At 44.2% G+C, this 23,408-nt stretch overlaps 1 protein-coding gene across 3 annotated transcripts in view; it reads left to right on the top strand.

The window, feature by feature from the left end:
* Positions 1 to 23,408, top strand: part of B3GNT2 (UDP-GlcNAc:betaGal beta-1,3-N-acetylglucosaminyltransferase 2) — a 160,439-nt gene that overhangs the window by 7,494 nt on the left and 129,537 nt on the right. Inside the window, exons 2-3 of one of the 3 annotated variants that reach the window (XM_060169379.1) lie at positions 6,924 to 7,039; positions 20,732 to 23,238. In XM_060169379.1, coding sequence (XP_060025362.1) covers positions 20,741 to 21,934 — 1,194 coding nt within the window. In that variant the 5' untranslated portion in view covers positions 6,924 to 7,039; positions 20,732 to 20,740 and the 3' untranslated portion in view covers positions 21,935 to 23,238. Of the gene's footprint in view, positions 1 to 6,923; positions 7,040 to 20,731; positions 23,239 to 23,408 lie in introns of those variants that run through there. The other 2 variants (XR_009544125.1, XM_060169378.1) reach the window with 2 other exon arrangements.

Below are 23,408 nucleotides of genomic sequence, written 5' to 3'. Positions count from 1 at the left end.
GCCAAGCAGGAAAACCTGTCCTTGGACAACTCCGCCCACCCCTCCACCCCCCAAGACCTCAAAAAGATATGTAACAAAACGGCCAATTTGTTCATTTAGCCAGCATGCGTTGATTGAGCGCTTAGTGGAAGCCTTGCACTGTGCTTGGCCCCTTGTGTATTCCTAGATGAGTCAGGCACAGTTCTTGCTGTCAAGGAGTTAGCAATCTGGTGGGAACTCTAACCAGGAACTGATGAAACAGCGGTCTGGTAGAGGTCCAAGAAGAGTGCAGTGTTGGGGTCAGCTAGGAAAGGCTCCTGAGGAAGTTGTGTTTGGGCTTAGCCCTGATGGATGAATAAGTAACTTAGGGGTAGAGAAAGGAGGGCAGAGGCAATTGCGGATTGCAGGCTTGTAGCGATGTGTCAGGGGAACAGCAGGTGATCCTGTGGGTTTGGAGGGCATGCTGCTTAGGGAGGGGTAATAGGGCACAGAGCAGCCTTGATGACCATGTGAAGAAGTGACACTTGATAGTTACGGAGGTGATGGGGAGCCATGGAAAGTTCTTGTGGAGAGGATGTGGTGACATATCATGGTCAGGCTTGTGTTGAGGAGGATGACTTGAGCCAGAGAGGTGGACGTGAGGTAGGTGTAATCATGGCTCCAGGTCATTTTACGGCCTCCTAACGGGGCTCTCTGCTTCCTATTTGCCCCACAGCAGTCTATTCTCAGAAGGAAGCTGGGGGGATATTTAAAAACTGAAATTGCTTTACATACTTTTCTACTTAGAATCCTCCACTGGCCCCTAGTCTCCCTCATGGTAAAGCCAAAGTTCTCTGTCACCTGTCAGGCCCTTGGCTCAGTTCACTGGCTCTCCTGCCTCGCCCCTAGCTCAAGTCTCTGCAGCCACATGGCCTTTGACCTTATCCAGCCTTTGGCCTTTACACTGGCTGTTCCCCCTTCCTGGAATTGTCTTGCCCCTTTCCCTCCACCTTCCTTCTGAGAAGAGAGGCTTTCTCTGACTGTCCCCATCCTTATCCCCTGTACTGTGCTTTATATTTCGTCTAAGCCCTTATCAACCTTATGATAATTGACCATATAACTTCTTTATTTGTGGTCTGTTTGAAACATTGCTTGGTTTAAGTAGGTGCTTGATATTTGTTGAATTAGGTCACTTCATCAGTCTTGCTGGGGGAAAACTGAGGGCCCAAACCAGGTCAAGGACGGTACAGGATTAAAATGGAATCTTAAAAAAAAAAAAAAAGGTTCTGAAGAACCTAGGGGCAGTACAGGAATAAAAATGCAGACGTAGAGAATGGACTTGAGGACACGGGGAGTGGGAAGGGTAAGCTGGGACAAAGAGAGTGGCATGGATATATATACACTACCAAACGTAAAATAGATAGGTAGTGGGAAGCAGCCGCATAGCAGAGGGAGATTAGCTGGGTGCTTTGTGACCACCTAGAGGCGTGGGATAGGGAGGGTGGGAGGGAGGGAGATGCAAGAGGGAGGAGATTGGGGATATATGTATATGTATAGCGATTCACTTTGTTATACAGCAGAAACTAACACACCATTGTAAAGCAATTATACTCCAATAAAGATGTTAAAAAAAATAAAGAGGATGTGGTACATAAAAAAATAAAGTGTATGTGTGCCTGTGTGTGTTATTTATTTGAAAGGGAGTGAGAGAGAAAAAGATAGTGGATGGGATGAGATTTGGAAACCAATCCAGGGAGGTGTGAAGTAAATGAGCTACAGATAGGGGTACGTTGGGACATTTCATAACCTTGGGACTCGAAGGCTGTAGTGGTGTGGAAGGAGGGTCCAGAGGACAGGAGTGTAGGGTGAAGGAAGACCCACCATAGGCTTGAACCCAGAACTGTGGAGAGTGCCCATTTTGGGGGATGGGGCCAGGAGCAAAGGCTGCCAAGATGCAAGAGAACCAGTAGAGAATTGGGGTTAGGGGATGGATGGTCTTGAACTTGGGGTGGGAGTAGGGATGGTGGCCAGCAGTGTTAGGTGCTCTGGGAAGTCAGCAGAGGCAGCGGACTGTGAAGATTCTAGAGGGGTGAAGGGGATTGGGAAGGTCAAGGCACAACAAAGGGCCGTAACAAGACATGGAACCTTTTCAGGAAGTTGTCGGATAGGGAAAGAGCAGCCTGTGCCTGGAGCTACTGGAGAGGGAGAGCTTTGAGGTGGACGATGACATTGATACAGGACCCCAGGGGAGCAGCAGCAAGGACTGTCCCAGGGGACAGTAATCTTGTGGGGGCTGGGGATTGACTTACTGAAAAGGGAGCCTGGTCCATGTGGAGAACTTGAAGTAGATTTTGGTCCCTGAGCTGACATTAAATATCTTTGTAACCATGGCAACCCACTTAGCTTGTTCCCTCCTCATCCCCACCCCCTGCATAATAGGAAAAAACCTGCACAGCCAGGCTCATATGTTGATTGTTTGAATCCACTGCAGTCATGAATATGGACCATATTTATGGTCCATGGACCATTAACTTGCTAAGGCTTATAATTTGTGCTTTAGAATTCTGTTGTTGTTTATTTTCTTTGAAAAGCACTTAACATCCAAGTGCTTCTTGAAGTGTTTCTTGTTTTTTTGAGTCCTGATCAGGGAGTAACACAGTTGTTTAAAAAAAACAAAAACCAACTTCAAGTCTGGGTATAGATTGTTCAGTGAAAAGCCTGGTGATGTTTTCAGAATCAAATCTATTTGTCTTAACAGTGAAAGGGTCAAAGTGGGTTTGTTACAAATACCATCCTCTATAAACATTTAACCTTTGGGACTCATGACATGTATTTTACATTTATTATTTTATGGCTAAATTTAATGCTTGTTTATAAGGAACTTATGTAGCTTTTATTCTTTAAGTAAATGAGATGCAACCCTTTTATTTTTCTTCTCCCTTCACCACAAAAGGAATTATTTCCTTCAGATGAACTTAAAATATCTCTCATGAATACTCCTATTTTTAACTGACTGTTTCTCTCTTTTGAATTTTTTTTCCTCAAGGTTCTGATGGATCCTCGTTAGAAAAAAAAGCCTCTTTATAATGGAAATTTTTAAACAAGTGCAGATAACAGAGAGTGATATAATGAAGCCTCAGGCAGCCATCTCTGGTTTCAGCATGATGGCCTCTCTTTTTTTTTTTTTTTTTTTTTTGTCCCTGCCCCACACGTGACTAAGATGCTATGTGAGCACCACCCAGAGTGGGAGGGCAAGCTCATGCTGGACCTCCAGGTGTGGGTGTGGGAGTCATCAGTGTAGAGGTGACAGAAGTTCTGGGAGTGATTGGACCCCCCGAGGGAGGAAGGAGTGGGCACAGCCTGCAAATGACACTGAGAGACACAGATTGCTGTGGTCCCCGATATTTCCAAGGAGGTGATAATCTATGATATATGAAGGTGACATTCACAGAGACACTTAAAATTAGGTGATTTAAGAAAACAAATTTAGGGTTACCAGGGGGTAAGGGGGAGGAGGGATAAATTGGGAGATTGGGATTGACATATGCACACTACTATATATAAAATAGATAACAAATAAGGGCCTACCATATAGCACAGGGAACTCTACTCAGTACTCTGTAATGGCCTATATGGGAAAAGAATCTAAAAAAAGAGCGGATATATGTATACGTATAATTGATTCTCTTTGCTGTACACCTGAAACGTAACACAACATTGTAAATCAACTATACTCCGATAAAAAATTTTAAAAGTAAATAAAATTAGGTGATTTAAACTGCTTTGTAAAAGAGGCCCAATTTCTAAGCTACTCAGCAGTGTGCTCATATATTGAGCAAACAACATGTTCTCTTTTATTTTGACAACATAAATTTTTCTTGGCAGGTGGCCAGAGAAAGCGATGTTACTATTTCATCCCTTCTTTAAATATGTAGACATAAGTCTTGGTTGAACAGCTTCCCCTTTAATAGAACATTTGGACAAAAAGCCAAAAGGTCACTGTTTTGAGGATGTATATTTTAAATCCATGTGATTAATTTTGATATTAAAAAAAATCTAAGAATAGTCCTCAAGCACCCATCGGTAACTTGGTGAAATTTAACAACATTTGAGAAAGGGAGAAGGGGCAGGAAAGGAATCTGGGAGATGGAGGCTGGGAGAGAGGGGAGCCACTCTGCTTGCTTGGTACCCTGTCCTGAAGTTGCCACCCCAGGGTCACTTGTCACTAGAGAGGTTGTCTTCTGGGAGGAGGATGGCCTCTGACTCTGAAGAAGAGGTGGTCTCCCAGGGGCACGTATTTTCATTGGATACTCTGTGTGTGAAGAGCAGAGCCTGGCGCTCAGCAGTTGGGGTGCTTTCACCTCACAGTTACAGCCTGTGGGCTGGGGAGCCTCTTGGTCCTGCCTCCCTCCAGGGTGAGGAGAGTGGATCTTAGCTCACCTGGAACTGTTCAGGCTGGGAAGCATTGCTGGGGGTAGGGAGGTTCTGGGTAACTAGCTCTTGGCAGTCCTTTTGAGGGGCTTCAGTTTGGGGAGTCCCAGCTGCTAGGAGGAGAGGATTAGATACAGTGCACTAGGGGAACCAAGGGTGTCCTTATGGAGAAGGCAGTGGGATTTGAACCTGTACCTTAAAGCGTGGGGGCAGGATTGAGAAGCAAGAGAATGGATGTCTCAGGCTGGGAGAGCCAGCATGAGCGATGGTGTGAGTGAGGACAGCAGTTGTTCTTAAGGGCTGTTGGGTCCCAGGAGGGGGTTATGAGGGTGGCATACTTGGATCTAGGATGGGGTCTTTGTGAGAGCACTTAATGAGGACAGGGTGCCAAGTGCTCCTCCATCCCAGCTGTGCCATCCATGCAGCCCTCTGCCTGTCTTCAAGTTTGGCAGCAGCTGAGATGGACTTGCAGGCCGGGAGCTGCCCATTTGGGTTCCCAGTTCCTGCCCCCTCCCTCCACTCTCCATCTTGGGAACCTCAGACAAGTTTCTGGAAGCAGTTCACTTATCTGTAAAATGAGGATACCTCAGTAACCACTGTGTATGCCCTTGGACCTTTGGCACAATTCCTGGCACATGGACAAATGTTACCGAGTTCAAGCTTGGACAGCTCACTGCATTACAGGCCAGTAAATCGAGAGATGAATTGTTGGCAAGGAGTAGGGGCTATATTCGGAAAGCCAGCAGACTGAGAAGATGGTGGACTGGAGTCCAAAAGAACCATCTTACCTGGGTTAGGATTCAGGCTGCTTTTATGCTAGAAGGGGAGGGGATGTGGCTGGTTGTTGCAGACTTCTTGGTGTCAGAATCCTTTGTTCTTGCAGCTGTCCATGTAGGTGTCTAAAGGTCATGATGCTCCTGTAAACCTCCAACAAGACAAACGTTTTTCTCTGTTCTGCAGCTTTTTATATGAATGGGAAAGTGTTGTACCTTTAAAGGTCAGAGCCTTGAGAATGGACTGTCCTGTATATTGGAGGCTTATAGGCAACGTTCTTAACTTGTAGCAAAAGCAATAGAACGCAAAGTTTAAAGTAAAAGAAACAGATTCAATATGGAGTCATGTTTCTTCTTCCCTATTACAAAAGCCGCTGGTGAGTGGGTAGAGGCTGGTGTGCAGTTGTTAATTTTTCTTGTTGTAAGGAGTGTCCTTGGTACCTCCACCCCATTTCTTCATTTCATTTCTTTTTTCCTCCTCTCTCAAGAAGTCACACCTGTTGATTCCTTTTATTTTAATACAGCATTATTTACATTTCTGCACATGCCAATTCTGTACAACTCTGTGATTTTCATGCATGTTTTTGAAAGAGTGAGTCAGGCAGTTATCTCAGAGCTGCTTCTCTAAGAGACTCCAAATGGCTAAGGAGGGAGTCCTGGAGCCCGAGGCATGGCACTTTATGCTCCTTGGTGTCCCCTTGTGTCCCCTTTGTTGTACCCTTTGTTGTACCCAAGGGCAAATGCTCTTTAAGGAAATTTGTCACTGGAAACCTTCATCCAAATAGCCAAGAAATTGAGACTTCCCAAGGCAATTTATTAAATTATTTAAGAAAAACACAGTGAATGTCACGGGTATTAATGCAATCCCAGCTTGTAGCATGTTCAAACAATGTTTATTTGGGGAGATATATTTTTATTTTGGAAATAAATGTAAACAAATGTAAACTTTTATTTTGCAAGAGTTGATGGAGGTGCTCTCAAACCCTACATTTCATGGGGACAAGGATTACCAAATTTAATAGAATTGGGAAGGGCATTGGTGATTTGAAAGAGTTTGTAGAGTACCTTTCGGAAGTGACATAGGTGAATCTCTGTCGGGGAAAATGGCAGATTGAATTTGGCTGCCCAAGTGCTTAACATTAAAGTGATTGTTTTAAAATCTAAAAAATTTTACTTCTCTTTATGGTCATTTATTATAGCCCATGGAATTAAGTGGTGAGGAGTGATGTGATTCTGAAAGTCAATCCTAAAACTTTGAGGAGAGTCAACTTTTGATTTTGTTAAATTAGTCTTTTTCTTAAATAGATTTATTTATTTATTTTTGGCTGCATTGGGTCTTCACTGCTGCTCACGGACTTTCTCTAGTTGCGGTGAGTGGGGGCTAGTCTTTGTTGCCGTGCGCGGGCTTCTCATTGCAGTGGCTTCTCTTGTTGCGCCGTGTGGGCTTCAGTGGTTGCAGCACACGGGCTCGGTAGTTGTGGCTCGCGGGCTCTAGAGCGCAGGTTCAGTAGTTGTGGTGCACGGGCTTCGTTTCTCCACGGCACGTGGGATCTTCCCAGATCAGGGCTTGAACCCATGTCCCCTGCATTGGCAGGTGGATTCTTAACCACTGTGCCACCAGGGAAGTCCCGTTAAATTAGTCTTTAATTGAGTATTTCATGCATTTACTGTGTAAAATGACAATAATCTCTTTTCCAGTACCTATGTGAAAATATTCTTTCTTAATTGGTTTCACCAGCTTTTCTCTATGTGTGACTGTAGGCAGAAGTAGCCCACATAGCAAGCCCCAAGTTACCTCCTCCCCGCCCCATCTCTGTCCACCAAGATTGCCAAGCCATGGCTGATGGCCTGCTTGTTTCCAGAAGCACTTATACAAGGTCAGTTTGATAACTTAGTTTATGTAATATAGTTTATATTATATAATGATAACTTAGTTTCTAGTCCAGTACTGTAATTTATGCTTGAGCAGTTTTATTAATTTTTAATTGCCTTCTTCCTCCACTCCTCCCATCCCTTGGGCCTTAGTTTGTTTACAGATTTGTTTAATCATATGAGACTGTTTCCTGGGATTTTTTTAGGTGATGTCCTGCATTGAGATGACACCCAGTGATGCTGTCCTGATGGTTGAGGGTGAGGCATGGAGGGGAAAGGACAGGAATTGGAAAAGGCTTATGACAGTTGTGAAGAGGAGTGTCCTGGCCTGACACATAGACAGCCAGGGGCCAGGGAGGGTCTCTGGGGGGCCTGGAAATGCAGGGCCTGTGTGTGTAATTATTCAACAATGATTTGTGTGGGGCAAAAGTTGAAGAAGGTCAAGGAATAGAAATTTTTCCTTTATTTAATCCTCGTTCCTTTACTGTCCCTCCCCATTTATGTCCTTCTTGTCCTCAAATGTATTGACTGTCAATATGTTGTCAGAGTGGCAGACGCTAGAGAGACTGAAATGAAATGGCCCAGCCCCTGGTCTTGATGGCCATGTGCCCTGTGGGTTGTGTAAGACTTGTTACCGAAGAGGTGTGGCAAGTCAGATAAATGTGTGTGAAGTGTTAAAGACAGCAAAAAGGAAGTAATAAAACCACTGTCTGGGGGCGGGGCGGGTTCACGGTGGTGCTGCTGCAGTCCGCCTTGCTGGCCTTGTATTTTATGTTGATGGCTCACAAGAAGCTATGAGAATGCGACTTTGTCCGTGATGATGATTCTCACTGTGTGACTCCTACCTATGCTGACCCTGGGCAAGCCTCTGTGCCTCTCTGCATCTTGGTTTCTTCTTCCGTACAGGAGGTGGTTGGAGTAGCTGAGCTATAAGGCCCTGGAAAAGAAATTCTTGTAGCTTCTTTTTGGTAATGAACTCGGGATATGGTCTGTGTGTGGAATGCATGTGCATGTTCTGGAGAAAACAAGTAAAAGGGTGAGAGGGTACAGTTTGTGGCCAACACTTGCTCTTCCATCACCTTTTCTGACACGGCCAGTGTCCCTTCCTCTCAGAGCCTGGAGAGCTGGGCTGCAGGCCCACTCGGATCTAACCTCTAGCAGGTGGGAGGATCGTCCTGGGATCCCTTCAGCCTCAGGCTGTGGTGCCCCCGGGAAGGGAGGGGGAGAGGAGAGGCGGGGCTTTTTCTGTGTAAAAGCTCTTGCCAAAAGGGTTTGCCCAACAGGTTTGTTAGATTGGGCTGGTTGAAACTGCTGCTGATCTCTCATTCCTCAGTGTGGATTAACACCTACCACAGACCTGCAGGGACTCCGCCCAAAGCAGGGACGGGGACCGCCTTACCAGACCAGGACCTCTGGGCACCTTAAGACTACCGACTGGTTCCCTTCTGGAGATTCTGTCTACATTATTCCTTTCTCATGTTGCTTAAAAACAAAACGCAACTGCCTGGCTTTCTTTGAAACGGCCTACATCTTCTGGGTATCCACAGATGCAATGATTTCACTTCCTAAGTAATTTTTTTTTAAAGTGCAACTTTATTTGAGGATTCTTGAAATCTTCTTTGAGCAACGAGGTTGTGTGGTAGAAAGAGTTTAGACTTGGGGGCAGGGTCCAGGGTCCAAGTTCTGGCTCCACCCAGATTAGCTTTGTGACCTCAGAGTAACTGCTTCACATATTTGAGTTTGTAAAGATTAAATGAGGACTTCCCTGGTGGCGCAGTGGTTAAGAATCCGCCTGCCAATGCAGGGGACACGGGTTCGAGCCCTGGTTTGGGAAGATCCCACATGCTGCGGAGCTACTGAGCCTGTGTGCCACAACTACTGAAGCCTGCGTGCCTAGAGCCTGTGCCTTGCAACAGAAACCACTGCATTGAGAAGCCCGTGCACTGCAACAAAGAGTAGCCCCCCCTCACCACAACTAGAGAAAGCCCGTGCACAGCAATGAAGACCCAATGCGGCCAGAAATAAATTAAAAAAAAAAAAAAAAGATTAAATGAGGTGAGAATATCCCGGTGTGGAAAATGGGCAAAGGGCATGAGGAGTGGGAAGTCAGGAAGGAAGCACATGAATGACGATGGGTCAGTTAAAACAAGCAGAAGTCCTTTTTTTGTGAAGATTAAAAAGAAGGACAGTGTCCACAGTCAACATGGAGAGTGCTGTGCTCTTGGGTGTGTACAGTGAAAGGATAAATCAATCTGGCTTTTGTTTTTGGTGGGGGATGGTTTTTGGTGGGGGATGGGTGGGACGGGGAATAATTTGATTATATTCTAAATGACTTTAAAAATGTATGTTCTCTTTGTAATTTTTCCAAAGGAAATAATAAGACAATGGACAAAGATGCACATATGAGGTTGTTCATCAGTTTTTCTTTTTCGATTATAGGGAAAATCAGAAACAACTTGTGTTTGGTTTTTTTTTTTTTTTTTTTTTTTTTTTTAGTATTAGGCTGTGCTGGGTCTTAGTTGAGGCACGTGGGCTCTTAGTTGCAGCACACGAACTCTTAGTTGCATGCAAACTCTTAGTTGTGACACGCGGAATCTAGTTCCCCAACCAGGGATCAACCCAGGCCCGCTGCATTGGGAGTGTGGAGTCTTACCCACTGGACCACCAGGGAAGTCCCCGACTCGTGGGTTAGTGATTAGTAAGCCAGGCCAAATGCCTGTACTCTGTCAGAGGTGCATTAGAGATCTGATGATAGAAGATGGACCCCTCAGATCATGCTGTCTTCCGCTTGTGAACCTAATCTGCTTTATAGAAGTTAAATCTCTGAACACAGTATACAACTGTATTTGTAATCAACATGGACATCCAATTTGGAAGTTCTTCATTTTTCCCTATTTCATATTCTTGTGTGATTTAGTCAGTCTTCTGTTTGTTTGTTTTTAATAGAGGGGCTGTGAAAGAAAACACATTCCTACAATCCCTCTGGCAGCAGCATTTGTTAACGTTAGTTGTAGGCATGGTACACTCCCATCCCGTGGAGAGCCCTTGGGCTCAACAGCGCTTATCTATTCTCTCTAGTGGTCTCAGCACCCATCTGCCACAAACTGGTTGTGTTGGTCTCTGCATGCAGACACCCTCTACCCACCCAGCCCCCCACCTCTTGCCTGCCTTGCTTCTCCTCACATATCTGAAATCTACCCTATTTCAAGCCCCACTCAGGTCCCTGCCTTGTCCTCTGCTGTTGACAAATGGACTGTCTCGTATTTATTGCTTGTCTATCAATTCACTGTACAGGACCCATGTTTTATACACGTTTCCCCTAACTCCAGACTTGAGTAACGGTGTTCATGGTTGGAATATGACTTCAGGTTGGTGATATAGAGATCTCTAACTTGTATCAGTTTTTAACTATTGCTTGTCAGCTCCAAATTCACCCTTTGTTGCCTGATCTGTGAAAATGGATCAGAGCCTTCAAATATTTTTCCTTTGCCTTCTCTAAGTTGAGGGCTCTGAAGAGGATGTTGCAGGAGAAAGAGCTTTTCCTTCCTGGTTCCCAGAGTCTAGAGCCAGGCTTCCTGTAGAGCCTGCTGTTTTTCCTGTGGGTCTGCAGGCCACAGCTCTCTAGCATGTGGCTGCTGTGCCCTCTCTCTGGCTCTGGCAGCCGTGGTAGAAGGGGGAGCCTGTGCCCAGCCCAGGTCGCTGCTTCTCTTCAGCCCCCACATGTATACACACTGGGAGCCCTGTGATCCTGGCTGTCTAGTGAGCTGGCCACCTGATCTTTGTCCTGAGCAGTGGCCCTGAGCTGTTCCTGTCCGAGCCATGCATTGACGTGCTAAGCTCGTGCAGAGGGAGGCCTCTCCAGTTCCTGTTCCAGCGGCAGCTGGACTCCCTGTGTGTGCATGACTCCTTCCGCACCCTCGTTCTCTCTGCACACCGTCCCAGCAGTCTGCAAGGTTTGTTTCCTGAAACCCTCCTGGTGGGGACTCTTGCGTGTTCCAGGCTTTGTGCCTGCATCCCAGAGGGTTGTTCCTGCTCTCCTGGTGACTGGACCATCTCTGGCCTGGGCACCCAGGAACTGCCCCCTATACCTACTTCAACAAGCTCTGAACTTTTCTTCCACGCTTGTCCTTTCTTGGGTACTTTTTGTCTGGTGCAGGGCATTAGAGTTCTATTCCATCTTTATAGTTACTCAATTATTATATTTTTAAACTTCCCCTGGTTGAATTACTGTGTGGTTTCTGCCTCCTGATTGGACCCAGACTGAAATACATTCCATGTAACCCAACTAAGCAAACGGAAGGATGAATCAAAGAGAAATCTTCTAGGGATTTCTCTGAGGGCTTGTTGAGAGCCTGCCAGACTATACTGGTTTGTACATAGGTCCTGGAGCTTGGAGGGGAAACACTTACCAAACCATAGCCATGTACAGGGTCTTAACAAGGGCTTCCAAAGCACATGAAGCTCCCCAAGAAGTGACTGCCTGCATTGCAGCATTTCTTTTCTAAAATGGTTTCCCACCTAGGTAAATAGATGCCTCCAAGCTTCCAGTCTGTACTGGGGCCTGCCTCCCTTTACGCACGTTCACCCTGTCCCTCTGCTATCATGGCCTTGGTGGGGGTAACACTTGCTGGAGGTCCTCCCCTCACCAGGAAGGAATGTGGAGGCTCCTCTCTGTGGGGATGGGATGAAGGAGAGTTGGCTTGGGTGTGCTGCCAGAGGAGGGATGGAGCCCTCACCTAGAAGCACTGCTGAATCCACGCTCCTGCATTCCCACACTGGAGGGCCTGGGCTGCCTGTGGGAAATGAGGGGCTGGACTGGGCTTTTCACCATAGTTTACCTCTTCAAATCCTGCCTGCACCCGCCCAGGTGAGACAGATTTCTATAAATACATATGTGTCGTTGACTAGCACACATATAAGTGATTTTTCCTATGTCATCTCTTTGGAGAAAGGGCATGTATATGTAATCTAATTTCTACTGAACATCTGTATTCAGTGAACTTGACCAGATGACCCAAATACCTTTCTATTCAGCAAATGCTGAATGACTCTCAGATGCCATGTACTGGGGTAATGGTGGTACAGGGTGAAGACCTTGATCACAGAGGATGCCCTAACTCCTGGGAGGTGGGCTCTTCAGGAGTGACACTTGACCTAATTTAGGAGTAGAAGCTCTTCAGGAAGGCATGGCAGACAGAGGGCACTCCTCAGGTGGCAGAGTGAAGCTGCGATTTTTCTGGAAGAGAAATGTGTTTGCTCTGGTGGAGGTTCAAGTGTATATGGTATAGAGATGGAGGATGTTGGCAGGAGGTGGTGTGAAAGGAAGCACAAATCATCATAAAGGGACCAGAAGGGCATGTGAGTGAGAAGATTGGAGGAATGAGGCTGGTATTTAGGCTGGGGCCTATCCTTGGGCAGGAGAACTCACAGAAGAGGGGAAGAGGCCATGAGGCCCTAAGCTCCAAGAATGGAGCAGAGAGGAGTTTTAGAAGACAACACAGTTACAGTAGGCTATGAGGGAGCGGTGCCATGTTGGTGGTGGTGACCAAACCAGGGAACAGCGTGAGAAGGGAATGTATGTACAGTGGCTGAAGACTGAGTAGCTGGGGAACAGGGCATATTTGGGAGCTGTGGGAAGTAAGGCATTGGGCTCCTGCAGTAGCCAGTGGCAGAGCCTGAATGGGATAGAGGACAGGTGAGGAGGAGGTGCAAGTGATGTTACAGAGGTGGGAACACAGATGTGCTGGATGTGTAAAGCAGGGGGAAGAAGCAATTCAAGGTCCTGCTGGGGAGTGCACATGGGAAGTTGATCCATTGCAGATGGGGGTCCCAGGAAGAGAAACTCCACACGGCATTTACTATCTGGAGTTAGCTGGGTCAACTTGTGATACTTCTTCTGGAGGTAATGTTTAAGACAATGGATAGATGGGTTTCTAGAGAGAGAATATTTGTAAAAGAGGCAATGAATGATAAAACTTGAGAAGTATGCTTAGTGTTTGGAGGAGGAATCAGAACCTGTGAAGGAAAACTATTGAAAGCCCAGTGCACAGTAGACAGCACCTGGTGTGGTAGGTTATATCATCCCCATTTTACAAATGAGGGAACTGGAGCTCAGAGAAGTCAAGCAACTTGCATAAGGTCACACAGCTAGTAGTAGGTAGCATAACCAGAATTTAATTCTGGGCTCTCTGACTCCGGGTACCAGACTAACTATGGATCTGGAACATTTCCATCCTCAAAACATCTACGAGCCTTGTTTTATAATGACATAATCTTATACACTGAAGATCTGAAATTCTTACCAGTTTTACTAAAGGCAGGGGCAGGATGGCCTCTGGGAGGGTTAATTCCCTGTCATTGTTTACTAAATTTTCCTTTCTCCTTTTCTGAAAATTCTATGCATGTTTATTTAAAGGATGAACTTAGTGATTGATTTTATTTTAAATGATAAATACCATTTGAGAAAATCAGCCACATTGGGTTTTGGGGGAACTATAATCAATGGGGACCAAAACACGTCCTATAGACACTTTGATGTATAATGTCACCTGTGGGGGAATGTAGGTAAATAGATTCATCATATGTACTTTTCCCTTTAAATTTTGAACATGAAGGGTACTGCTAATGACTATGAAACAAATTCCTTGAATTTAGCTGATAGTTGTTCTAGGACTTACAGACCAGAAAGCAGTCAGACGCATGTTCTCGCTTCATGCCAGCTTCTAGGTGAGCTTGTGGGGGGAATCCTGGGGTTCCCCGGCACCAGCCCAGGCAAGAACCGAGGCCAGGCTTCTTGCTCCCATTAAGGAACGAGCTCTAGGTATGGCCCAGCTCTTCTGGTCCCACTGAGCTGCTGCACTCACACCCTTGTCACCACCCCACTGTCTGCCCTGAGCGCTGGGAGGTGGCCCCACTTAGCTGCAAGCTCTCCCTGTCTCTTTATCTGAGCAGAATCTGGAAAAGTCTGGCAAGGACCAGGCAACAGATGTTAAAAGCCTGGGAAGTAAGGATTTAGCCACTCTCACCAGGCTTCTGGAGGGAGGATGGGGGAGGTTGGGCAGGCAGAATGACGTACACGTCCCCTGCTCCCGTGGTATGGCAGTGGGCTTGGGCTCTTTGTCTCCTGGAGGATTTGTGGGTCCCGTTTGTGCAGGAGAGTGAGCAGGAAGCAGGACACCCCTAGACACGGAGGCCGCCTGCTCAGACTCCCGTGACCGAATCAGGAACTTGGATTTCTCGCCTCCAAGCCTCAGCGTGACTAGATGGGGTGGCTGGTCATTTCATTTCCTGATTACAGGAAGGTGCTGCCTTTCTTTTATCTTTCACTTTGGTACTGGGGGTGTGGGCGGCAAAGGCAGTCCTGGGCACAGGTTTTGGACTGGGTCCGGGTGTGGTTGCTGTTCTGTCCCTGACCAGCTACTCGTGGCTGTCTGCCTAGCATGCCGGAGTCCCTTGGGGTGGAGGAGTCAGGCTCTGACTCAGAGCTTTGTGAGAATGGGTCTTTGTGGCTGTCAGTGGCCACATTCAAATGTCTTCTGGCCAGCGCTTCACTTTCAGAACTGGAGGGAACCTTTTAGGACCATCCTCTTTAGTGGTTCCCAGTCTAGTGTCCAGGAATGAAACATTGGGATTGTTTAGATTGCGTATTGGGAAACGAAATGACTACAGAAGAGCCATTCAGTAAATGTTACTTATGACCCTGCCCTACCTCTCATATCTGACTTTGACTGATGGTAGTTTTGAGGGTTCAGATGTATAAATATTTTAAAATTTTAAATAAAAACAGTTTTTAAAATAATCTTTTAAGAAGATTAACCATTGAAAATCAGACCATCATCCTTTTAGTTCCTTACGTCCTAAGCCTGTGCTGCAGTGTTCACTTGTATCATGGTTTAAAACTCAGATGCTGGAGTTTTAGGAGGAGCCGCTTAGGTTTGAATCCTGGCTCTGCCATCTGCCAGCTGTGTGACCTTGGACAAGTTAAATCTCCTCTCTGAGTATCTGCCTCATAGCATCACTGGTGCCTGGCACATAGCCAGTGGTACCTAAGTATTTATTAAAATACAGCCTAAGTGTTCATATTTTACTATTATTTTGAGGAGTCCTCTTGATAGATGGCTTCAGGCAGAGAGCATGGGCCCACGGAAAGGTGTGCAGTGATCTAGGGATGGATGTTGTGACAGAGCCTGTGCTGAACACCGCAGGGTCCAGTACAGGGCTGGAGTGTCTGGGACTGGGGGGCCATGGCCCAGACTAGGGATGTGGGTTCTAGAAATGGGGACCTGGCATTAGGATTTGTGTGTGACGTGCCCCAGCCCCCGTCCCAGCCAGTCTAGATGTGAGTGGTAGAGGCTGCTGAAGGGGGAAGATGGTGTGGCAGCACTAAAGAATATGAAAATAACCTATAATCCTACCACCCTGATTAACCCGGTTTTGTTTTTGTGTGGTATCTTATCTGGATTTTCACATAGTTTAAGCATGGCATCTGTTCTATTTTATTATCCATTTTCAGCTAACACAAATTTTTTTGTGTGTGTGTCTACCTTTCTAAATATTTTAATTGCAAAATAAAGAAGGAAGTTGTTGTTAAACAAAATTAACTGAAGTGTTTTAGAAATTTTAAGACTGTTCAGTCTCTGTTGGGGAGAGTCTACTTCCAAGTACAAAGTGAAAGCTAAGGTTGTTCTTTGTCTGCATATGGGATTTTCTATTTCTGTTACAAAAAAATTCTGTGTTTCACAGTGAGGGTTGTATAACATCTTCTCTAGCTTCAGGGTAGGTTTTCTTACTCAAAATTCTTTTTGAGCAATGTAACTTCCTGCTCAAAAAAGGACACGGAATTGGTTTTATGTCTGTAATGGGAATATTTAGTCAAATATTCAGAGAGCTTTTTCCCACAGATATTTTTATGGAGGTCACTGCTTTATCCTCCTTTCCATGAACTTTGGTTTATTGTTAAGAGTCTAGTTCTCATGCGAGGGACTGTGCCTCGGTCACAAATGAAAGTTGACATTTATACTCGATGGAAATGTATAATTGAGAATCTGGGTGGTTTTCCCACCCTTCCTTCTCAGGTTGGTTTGGAAGAAATGCCCTTTAGAAATAGTGGTAAGAGTTTAGCCCAAGCTGCACGTTTGGGAATTTAGAAAAGGAAGGCTGGCCCCTTGTCAGAAGTGGGGCTGGGAGCTTCTAGGCTCCAATTTCCCTTTCTTTGGAAAGTCTTTGTAACAACCAAATGTACCATGACCCAGTGCTTTGGGTCTTTTCAGCCTTGAGCCAGCCCTTGAGACTTCACTGTTGACCTGGACCAGGTTAAAAGAATGTGGCCACGGCTTGTAGAAAAAGGAGGAGATCCCAAAAGCCCTGGATTAGGAGCCAGAAGACTCTGTCATCTTGCCCTTACCTCTTAACTCTGTGGTGACATTTAGGCAGCCCAGTTATAACCCTCTTGGAGCCTTTCTTTTTCTCCCTGGTAAAGTGGTATCCTCTCAGCTTCCCTGAGGGGGCACAAATGAGAAATGGACAGGAAATGTTCTGGAATCCTTGAATCAAGGACTTGAATCCTTGAAACAAGGTGAGGATGGTGTCCCTTTGAGAGCCACAAAGCCCTATCTTGGCCGAGAATATGGGAGGTCCTGGCTGGGTCTTGATGGCAGAAATAAAAGCCTGAATTGCCGTGATAAAGCTGGAAACCTTGGCCAGGGTCAGCAAGCTTAATGCACTCTTCAAAATATTCCTGAAAGAAGGATTGTTGCTTTTCATGATACGAAACGTCACACCGTCATTTCAGATGGTTCTGTCTGGATTGCAGGTATCCATAGGTCTGGATGCATAACTGGCTCATTTATCTGGAATTATATTATTCACCCTGAATCTTTTCCTAGGAAAATTAACTTACAGTTTCACGACCCGTTATGTAAAAGTACTGTGCCTCTCTTTTTTTCTCCCTTAAGCTGTCCTGTTTTACTGTAGAAATTTCAGGAATAGTCTACTGATCCATACTCCTTTTCTGAATTGAAAATTTCTGCCAAGTAGTTAGCTGTTCATAGCGTGTGCTGTTTTTCCTTCCAGATCTTCTTGCTCATTGTAGTCTTTCTCTGTTCACCCTCATACTTTTCCTTGTCCTCTTTTCAGCCTGTTCACATGAAGGGCAAGACCAGTGATACTGGGTCAAGTGCTACTTCAGCTTTAGGAAAGTTATCCTAATTTAGAGAGAATGGTTTGTTTTTGGAAAGTGTTTTGTCTCGAATCTGGAGGCCAAAAAAAAACCAACTTAAAACTATCCATGATTTATTTGCTAATAAGATGACTAATTCTTTAATTGTATCAGATACCCACACAAATACATTCCAAGTGTCCACTTGAGCTCTCCTGTCCTGGCAAGTCAGACCCATAACAAAGAAGTTTAGGGTGCCGAAGATGTACTGGCCTTCAGTTTGCATAAAAGGTGTGCTCAGAGGCTCACTTGAAAGGAGCTGACCTAAGGAGGGCATGGACCATAGACTTATGGATTATTCAGGTTGTGTGTGACTTGGGGCCCTTTAAACCTATAATTAAGGAGTAGGGAATATCTTGTGGGTTTTTTTTTTTTTTTACCGCCTTCTTTGGAGGAAGTTTAAGAAGGCCCTTTCTTGGTACCTCAGTAGTGGGATTCTTGAGGGTTGGAGGGTGGGTAGTGGTTGAGAAGTGAGGGGAGAATGGAGTGGTGATGGGAGGCTGCTTACCTGGGTGAGCTGAGAGCACCCACATAACTTTATCATCTGCCATGTTCTCTAGCTGTGTAGAGGCTTTGGGGAGTGGAAGGTATGGTGTAGGGACTGGTTTTATAAAAACATCTTTTACTTATATGTCCTTAACCGAAACTATTTAGCAGTGATAAATACAAGCAACTAGATTTGGATCTACTGGACAGATTTTAAGAGACGCAAAACAGTTTGTGAATTCCCATTGATCTAATCTGGGCTGTTCAACATAGTGATAACTTCACAGCATTCTCAGCGTGGCAAATACTTCTGCCTTGAGACTATTTGTTAGAACCCAGTGAATTTTTAAATCTTATAGTAACAAATAAATAAATAAACACTACCCTTGATTAAAATACATAATCAATAAGTTACAAGGATGTAATGGACAGCACAGGGAATATAGTCAATATTTTATCATAACTTTGTATGGAGTATAATCTATATAAGTAGCATATCACAATATTGTATACCTGAAACTAATATAATGTTGTAAGTCAACTATGCTTCAATTTTAAAAAAACAAACAGGGCTTCCCTGGTGGCGCAGTGGTTGGGAGTCCGCCTGCCAATGCGGGGGACGCGGGTTCAAGCCCTGATCTGGGAGGATCCCACATGCTGCAGAGCAGCTAAGCCCGTGTGCCACAACTACTGAGCCTGCGCTCTAGAGCCTGCGAGCCACAACTGCTGAGCCCATGTTCCGCAACTACTGAGGCCCACGTGCCTAGAGCCCGTGCTGCGCGGCAGGAGAAGCCACTGCAATGAGAAGCCTGCGCACCACAACAAAGAGTGGCCCCTGCTCACTGCAACTAGAGAAAGCCCACGCGCAGCAACGCAACGAAGACCCAACGCAGCCAAAAATAAATAAATTAAAAAAAAAAATCCTATGCTTCTCCAGTGATACCAAACTGTTTCCTTCACACCATCCTTTTTGAACTTTCACATTTTGTATTGAAATTTTAGAAGAATCAATGTTTATTAACTGCAGCCCTCCCCCCCAATAAAGAAACCCATTTTGTTCTAGAGGTCAGAGAAGAGTGGCTACCATTTGACATGGTGGTCGTAGAACCCCCATCACCTTGGCTAGGATTCCAGCTCTGCCCTTATCACAGTTACTTCTTTAAATCTGTTTCCTCAGGTATAAAATGGGAATAAAAGTAACAATACCTTCTTCAGAGGCTCCCTGTATCAAGATAATGCACCCTGCCTGAGAAGCAATACTTCTTTGGGATTCTTTTCTGAGGATGAATTCTCAGCTGTAGAATTAACCTGATAAGAAAATTCTTTTTTTTTTTTTAATTTGTTTTTGGCTGCATTGGGTCTTCGTTGCTGTGCACGGGTTTTTCTCTAGTTGTGGCGAGCGGGGGCTACTCTTCGTTGCAGTGCGGTGGCTTCTCTTGCTGTGGAGCACGGGCTCTAGGCGCCTGGGCTTCAGTAGTTGCAGCACGTGGGCTCAGTAGTTGTGGTGCCCAGGCATAGTTGCTCTGTGGCATGTGGGATCTTCCCGGACCAGGGCTCAAACCCGTGTCCCCTGCATTGGCAGGCGGATTCTTAACAACTGTGCCACCAGGGAGGTCCCAGCCTGATAAGAAAATTCTTTACCGAGTATTGCCATTCCACTTTTTGGGGTTGTCTTTTAATGTCAAGCTTATCTAACTGGTTGTTCTTGGGCCATCTGTCTCACTAGTGTTAGAACTCTGCAGTTACAACCCCAGCAGACCATCTCATTACTCTTTCTTTGTTCTGTTGCCTACAGCCTAAAATCTATTCTTGGCCTTTGATATTTCACTAAAATGTCATTTTCATTTCTCTTTTCCTTCTTTGCTATAAACAGCAGGGATCTTAAGAATACAGTTTGACTTTTGACAAATGTATACACCCATGAAACCTCATCCAGATCAAGACATACACAGTATATTTCTATACCCAAGAAGGCCCCTCCTGACTCTCTCCATTCAAAACCCCTACCCCTATCACTTTCAGATTTCTAGGGCCTAGATTAATTTTGCCTTCTTGAACCTAACATAAATGGAGTTTGAGGTCTCTCTCTCCCTCACTACACTGTTGTTGCTTGTAGCAGTAGTTTTCCTCTTTATTGTTAGGGGTTGTTCCAGTGTATGAATATAGCACAGTTTCATAATCCAAACTTCTGTTGATGACATTTTGGTTGGTCTCAGTTGTGGGCGATTTGGATGAAGCTGGTATGAAGCTGGTTTCATCTCTCTGAACATTCAGTGTGGTTAGTGTCTCCTCCACCTCCTAACCCTGCAGCCCTGGGCAAGTGTCTTAATCTTTCTGCCTTGGTTTCCTCATCTGTAAAATGGAAGGTCAGGAAACAATTCAAGGTTGTGGCCACCATTTAAAAAAAAATAGAGTAAAATAGGGGATCAAAGTAAATGACATGGAACTGCACATGTTGCAGCTCACATAAATACAGTTATGTGTGTGTGCAGGTATGTCCATAATAACAAATATAAACTGTATTTGTTATTATGAATTGTGAGCACATCCGTTTGCAGCACACTGATTTGTATATGTCCTTGTGTAAGCAAGGAAGTTGAAGCACCTGTGAATTATCTAGTTAATGCATATCTTTGCCCTCCAGTGTCCAAAACAGCCACAGCGTTAAGGGTCATTTATACACAGCTAGCTATAGGCCAGCCACTGTTTTAAAAGCTTACATATAAAGGCATATAGCTCTCAAAACCGTCCTATGAAATGGGTTATGTATCCCCATTTTACAGATGGAGAAGCTGAGACATTGGTTATACAACTTGCCCAAGGTCACAGAGCTTGAGTCTAGGATGATAGGGCCATGATTTGAACCCAGGCAGTGCAAGTCTAGAATCTGTGCTCTAAACCGCTATTCGGGGGGACATAAAAGAGGCAAGTGGCATGTGAGCAAATGCAATTAATAATAATCTAATCAATACAATGCTCCTCTCTTTTATTTCAGATATGAGAAATGAGTGTTGGACGTCGAAGAATAAAGTTGTTGGGAATCCTGATGATGGTAAATGTCTTCATTTATTTGATTGTGGAAGTCTCCAAAAGCAGTAGCCAAGAAAAAAATGGAAAAGGGGAAGTAATAATACCCAAAGACAAGTTCTGGAAGATATCTGACCCTCCCAAGGCATATTGGAACAGGGAACAAGAAAAGCTGAACAGGAAGTACAATCCCATTTTGAACATGTTAGCCAACCAGACAGGGGAAGCATACGGATTTTCCAACATAAGCCATCTGAATTATTGTGAACCTGACCTGAGGGTCACATCAGTAGTTTCAGGTTTCGACAGTTTGCCAGACAGATTTAAAGACTTTCTGTTGTATTTGAGATGTCGAAATTATTCACTGCTTATAGATCAACCTGATAAGTGTGCAAAGAAGCCCTTCTTATTGCTGGCGATTAAGTCCCTTACTTCACATTTCGACAGAAGGCAAGCAATTCGGGAATCTTGGGGCAAAGAAACCAATATGGGGAACCAAACAGTGGTGCGAGTCTTCTTACTGGGCCAGACCTCCCCAGAGGACAACCATCCTGACCTTTCAGATATGCTGAAATTTGAGAGTGAGAAACACCAAGACATTCTTATGTGGAACTACAGAGACACCTTCTTCAACTTATCTCTGAAAGAAGTACTCTTTCTCAGGTGGGTGAGCACTTCCTGCCCAAATGCTGAGTTCGTGTTCAAGGGTGATGATGATGTTTTTGTGAACACCCATCACATCCTGAATTACTTGAATAGCTTATCCAAGAACAAAGCCAAAGACTTGTTTATAGGTGATGTGATTCACAATGCTGGACCTCATCGGGATAAGAAACTCAAGTACTATATCCCGGAAGTTGTTTACACTGGCGTCTACCCACCTTATGCAGGGGGAGGTGGATTCCTGTACTCCGGCCACCTGGCCCTGAGGCTATACAATGTAACTGACCAGGTCCTTCTCTACCCCATCGATGACGTTTATACTGGAATGTGCCTTCAGAAACTTGGCCTCGTTCCAGAGAAACACAAAGGCTTCAGGACATTTGATATAGAAGAGAAAAACAGGAATAACATTTGTTCCTATGTAGGTTTGATGTTGGTACATAGTAGAAAACCTCAAGAGATGATTGATATTTGGTCTCGGTTGCAAAATGCTCATTTAAGTTGCTAAATTATGTACAAAACTAAATTTTGCATAGAAAGATGTATCTCGAATAGTTCCCATGTTGTGTTCTCTCACATTAGAGGTAATTTCTATGTAAAACCATCAAAACTGCCTTTATGAGTAGTATCCATATGAGGGCCTCTAAACCTTTCAGTGTAGTACTTTCTGAAGAGGGAAAGCAGAAGATCCTAATTTTTATGTAGGATATGACAGGACGAATGGTTCTGACCCTTCCTGCTGGCTAGTGGTCATTATTTTCTAACTTGTCCCCCTTGTCATCTGAAATCATGTTTCTGGAATCTGATCGTGTTAAGTTATTTTTGTTTTGCCCTCATATGATGGTAATCCTATTTCCCATTATAATGAGTGAATTATCTGCAATTTAGGTATTCATAAACCTACTGGCTACAAAGACACTGTTATATATGACTCAATGCTTTTTGTGAAATGGAATTACATTTATTTTCATGAAATTTGGATGAATTTTTTAAATAGTCTGGAAAAGTTAACTTCTGTTGAAATGTCCTGCTGCCCCAACATTTCCTTGGGTTAATCTAATCAGTTTTGCAAAATGGGAATCACCGTGTGACATTCATCCAGTTTATCTTGTTATGGTCTTTTGGTCATAATAAGGAGGAAGCTTAACTATCTTGTATTTCATTTGCTGGGTGGTATCGTGATAGTTCTCTCTTTTTTAGTATTTGAAAATAATGAGTATGATTCCATAATCTTCAAACTGAAGATTGAATTGACCCTGGTAACCATATTGTGTTTATGATTTTTCATTGTGGACCAGGAAAGCGTATGTAACTTTTGAACTTTAAGTGAAAAGATTGAAGTTGCAGACCGTTTTATCAGTGGTTTGTCAGTTTAAAACTGCAGAATTCTGTTCTTGCCACATGATTACGTGTTGCTTATACAAAATTATTATCCTGAGTAGTGACTGCTTTCCTGTTTCAGTGTAGAAGTGCCTGTGTTTTTATTTATTGTTCAGATCAAATACCAAAACATTTTCTTAAATATATTTTGTGTAATATTTTATTTGTATACAGTGTTGTTGATTAATTATTTAACTAGAGCATGGTATTTTAAGTAGTAAGTATAACATATGTTAAATAAAGTTAATTGTTATTTTTGAATTAAAAAATTTTGGGGGGGATATGAACTAGAATTCTGCCAAACTGTTGCTTATATATACTGTCTTGTAACATGCTTTCTTGAGACATTTTTGTGTTATAGATATGAAGATTCTTACCACATGTGATACTGGGGACTGTAAGAAGATGGAAATAAAGTCACCATATTTTTAATTGTCACGTGTAATGTGTAACCTATAATCTCTGTTTCCAGCATTTAATTACATTTTCCCCAAATAGGCCATTTTTTTCCCCCAGAAACTATTACAGTAATATTGAACTATACCTTTTCATCTGTCTTTGTATTTAAAATTCTTAAAAGTGCTTTCCCATGTAGAGTCTTT

The sequence above is a fragment of the Lagenorhynchus albirostris genome, chromosome 13, assembly GCF_949774975.1.
Source record: "Lagenorhynchus albirostris chromosome 13, mLagAlb1.1, whole genome shotgun sequence".
NCBI classification, from domain to species: domain Eukaryota; kingdom Metazoa; phylum Chordata; class Mammalia; order Artiodactyla; family Delphinidae; genus Lagenorhynchus; species Lagenorhynchus albirostris.
Note: the sequence above shows the minus strand (reverse complement) of the source record. Positions and strands in the feature narration are given on the sequence as shown.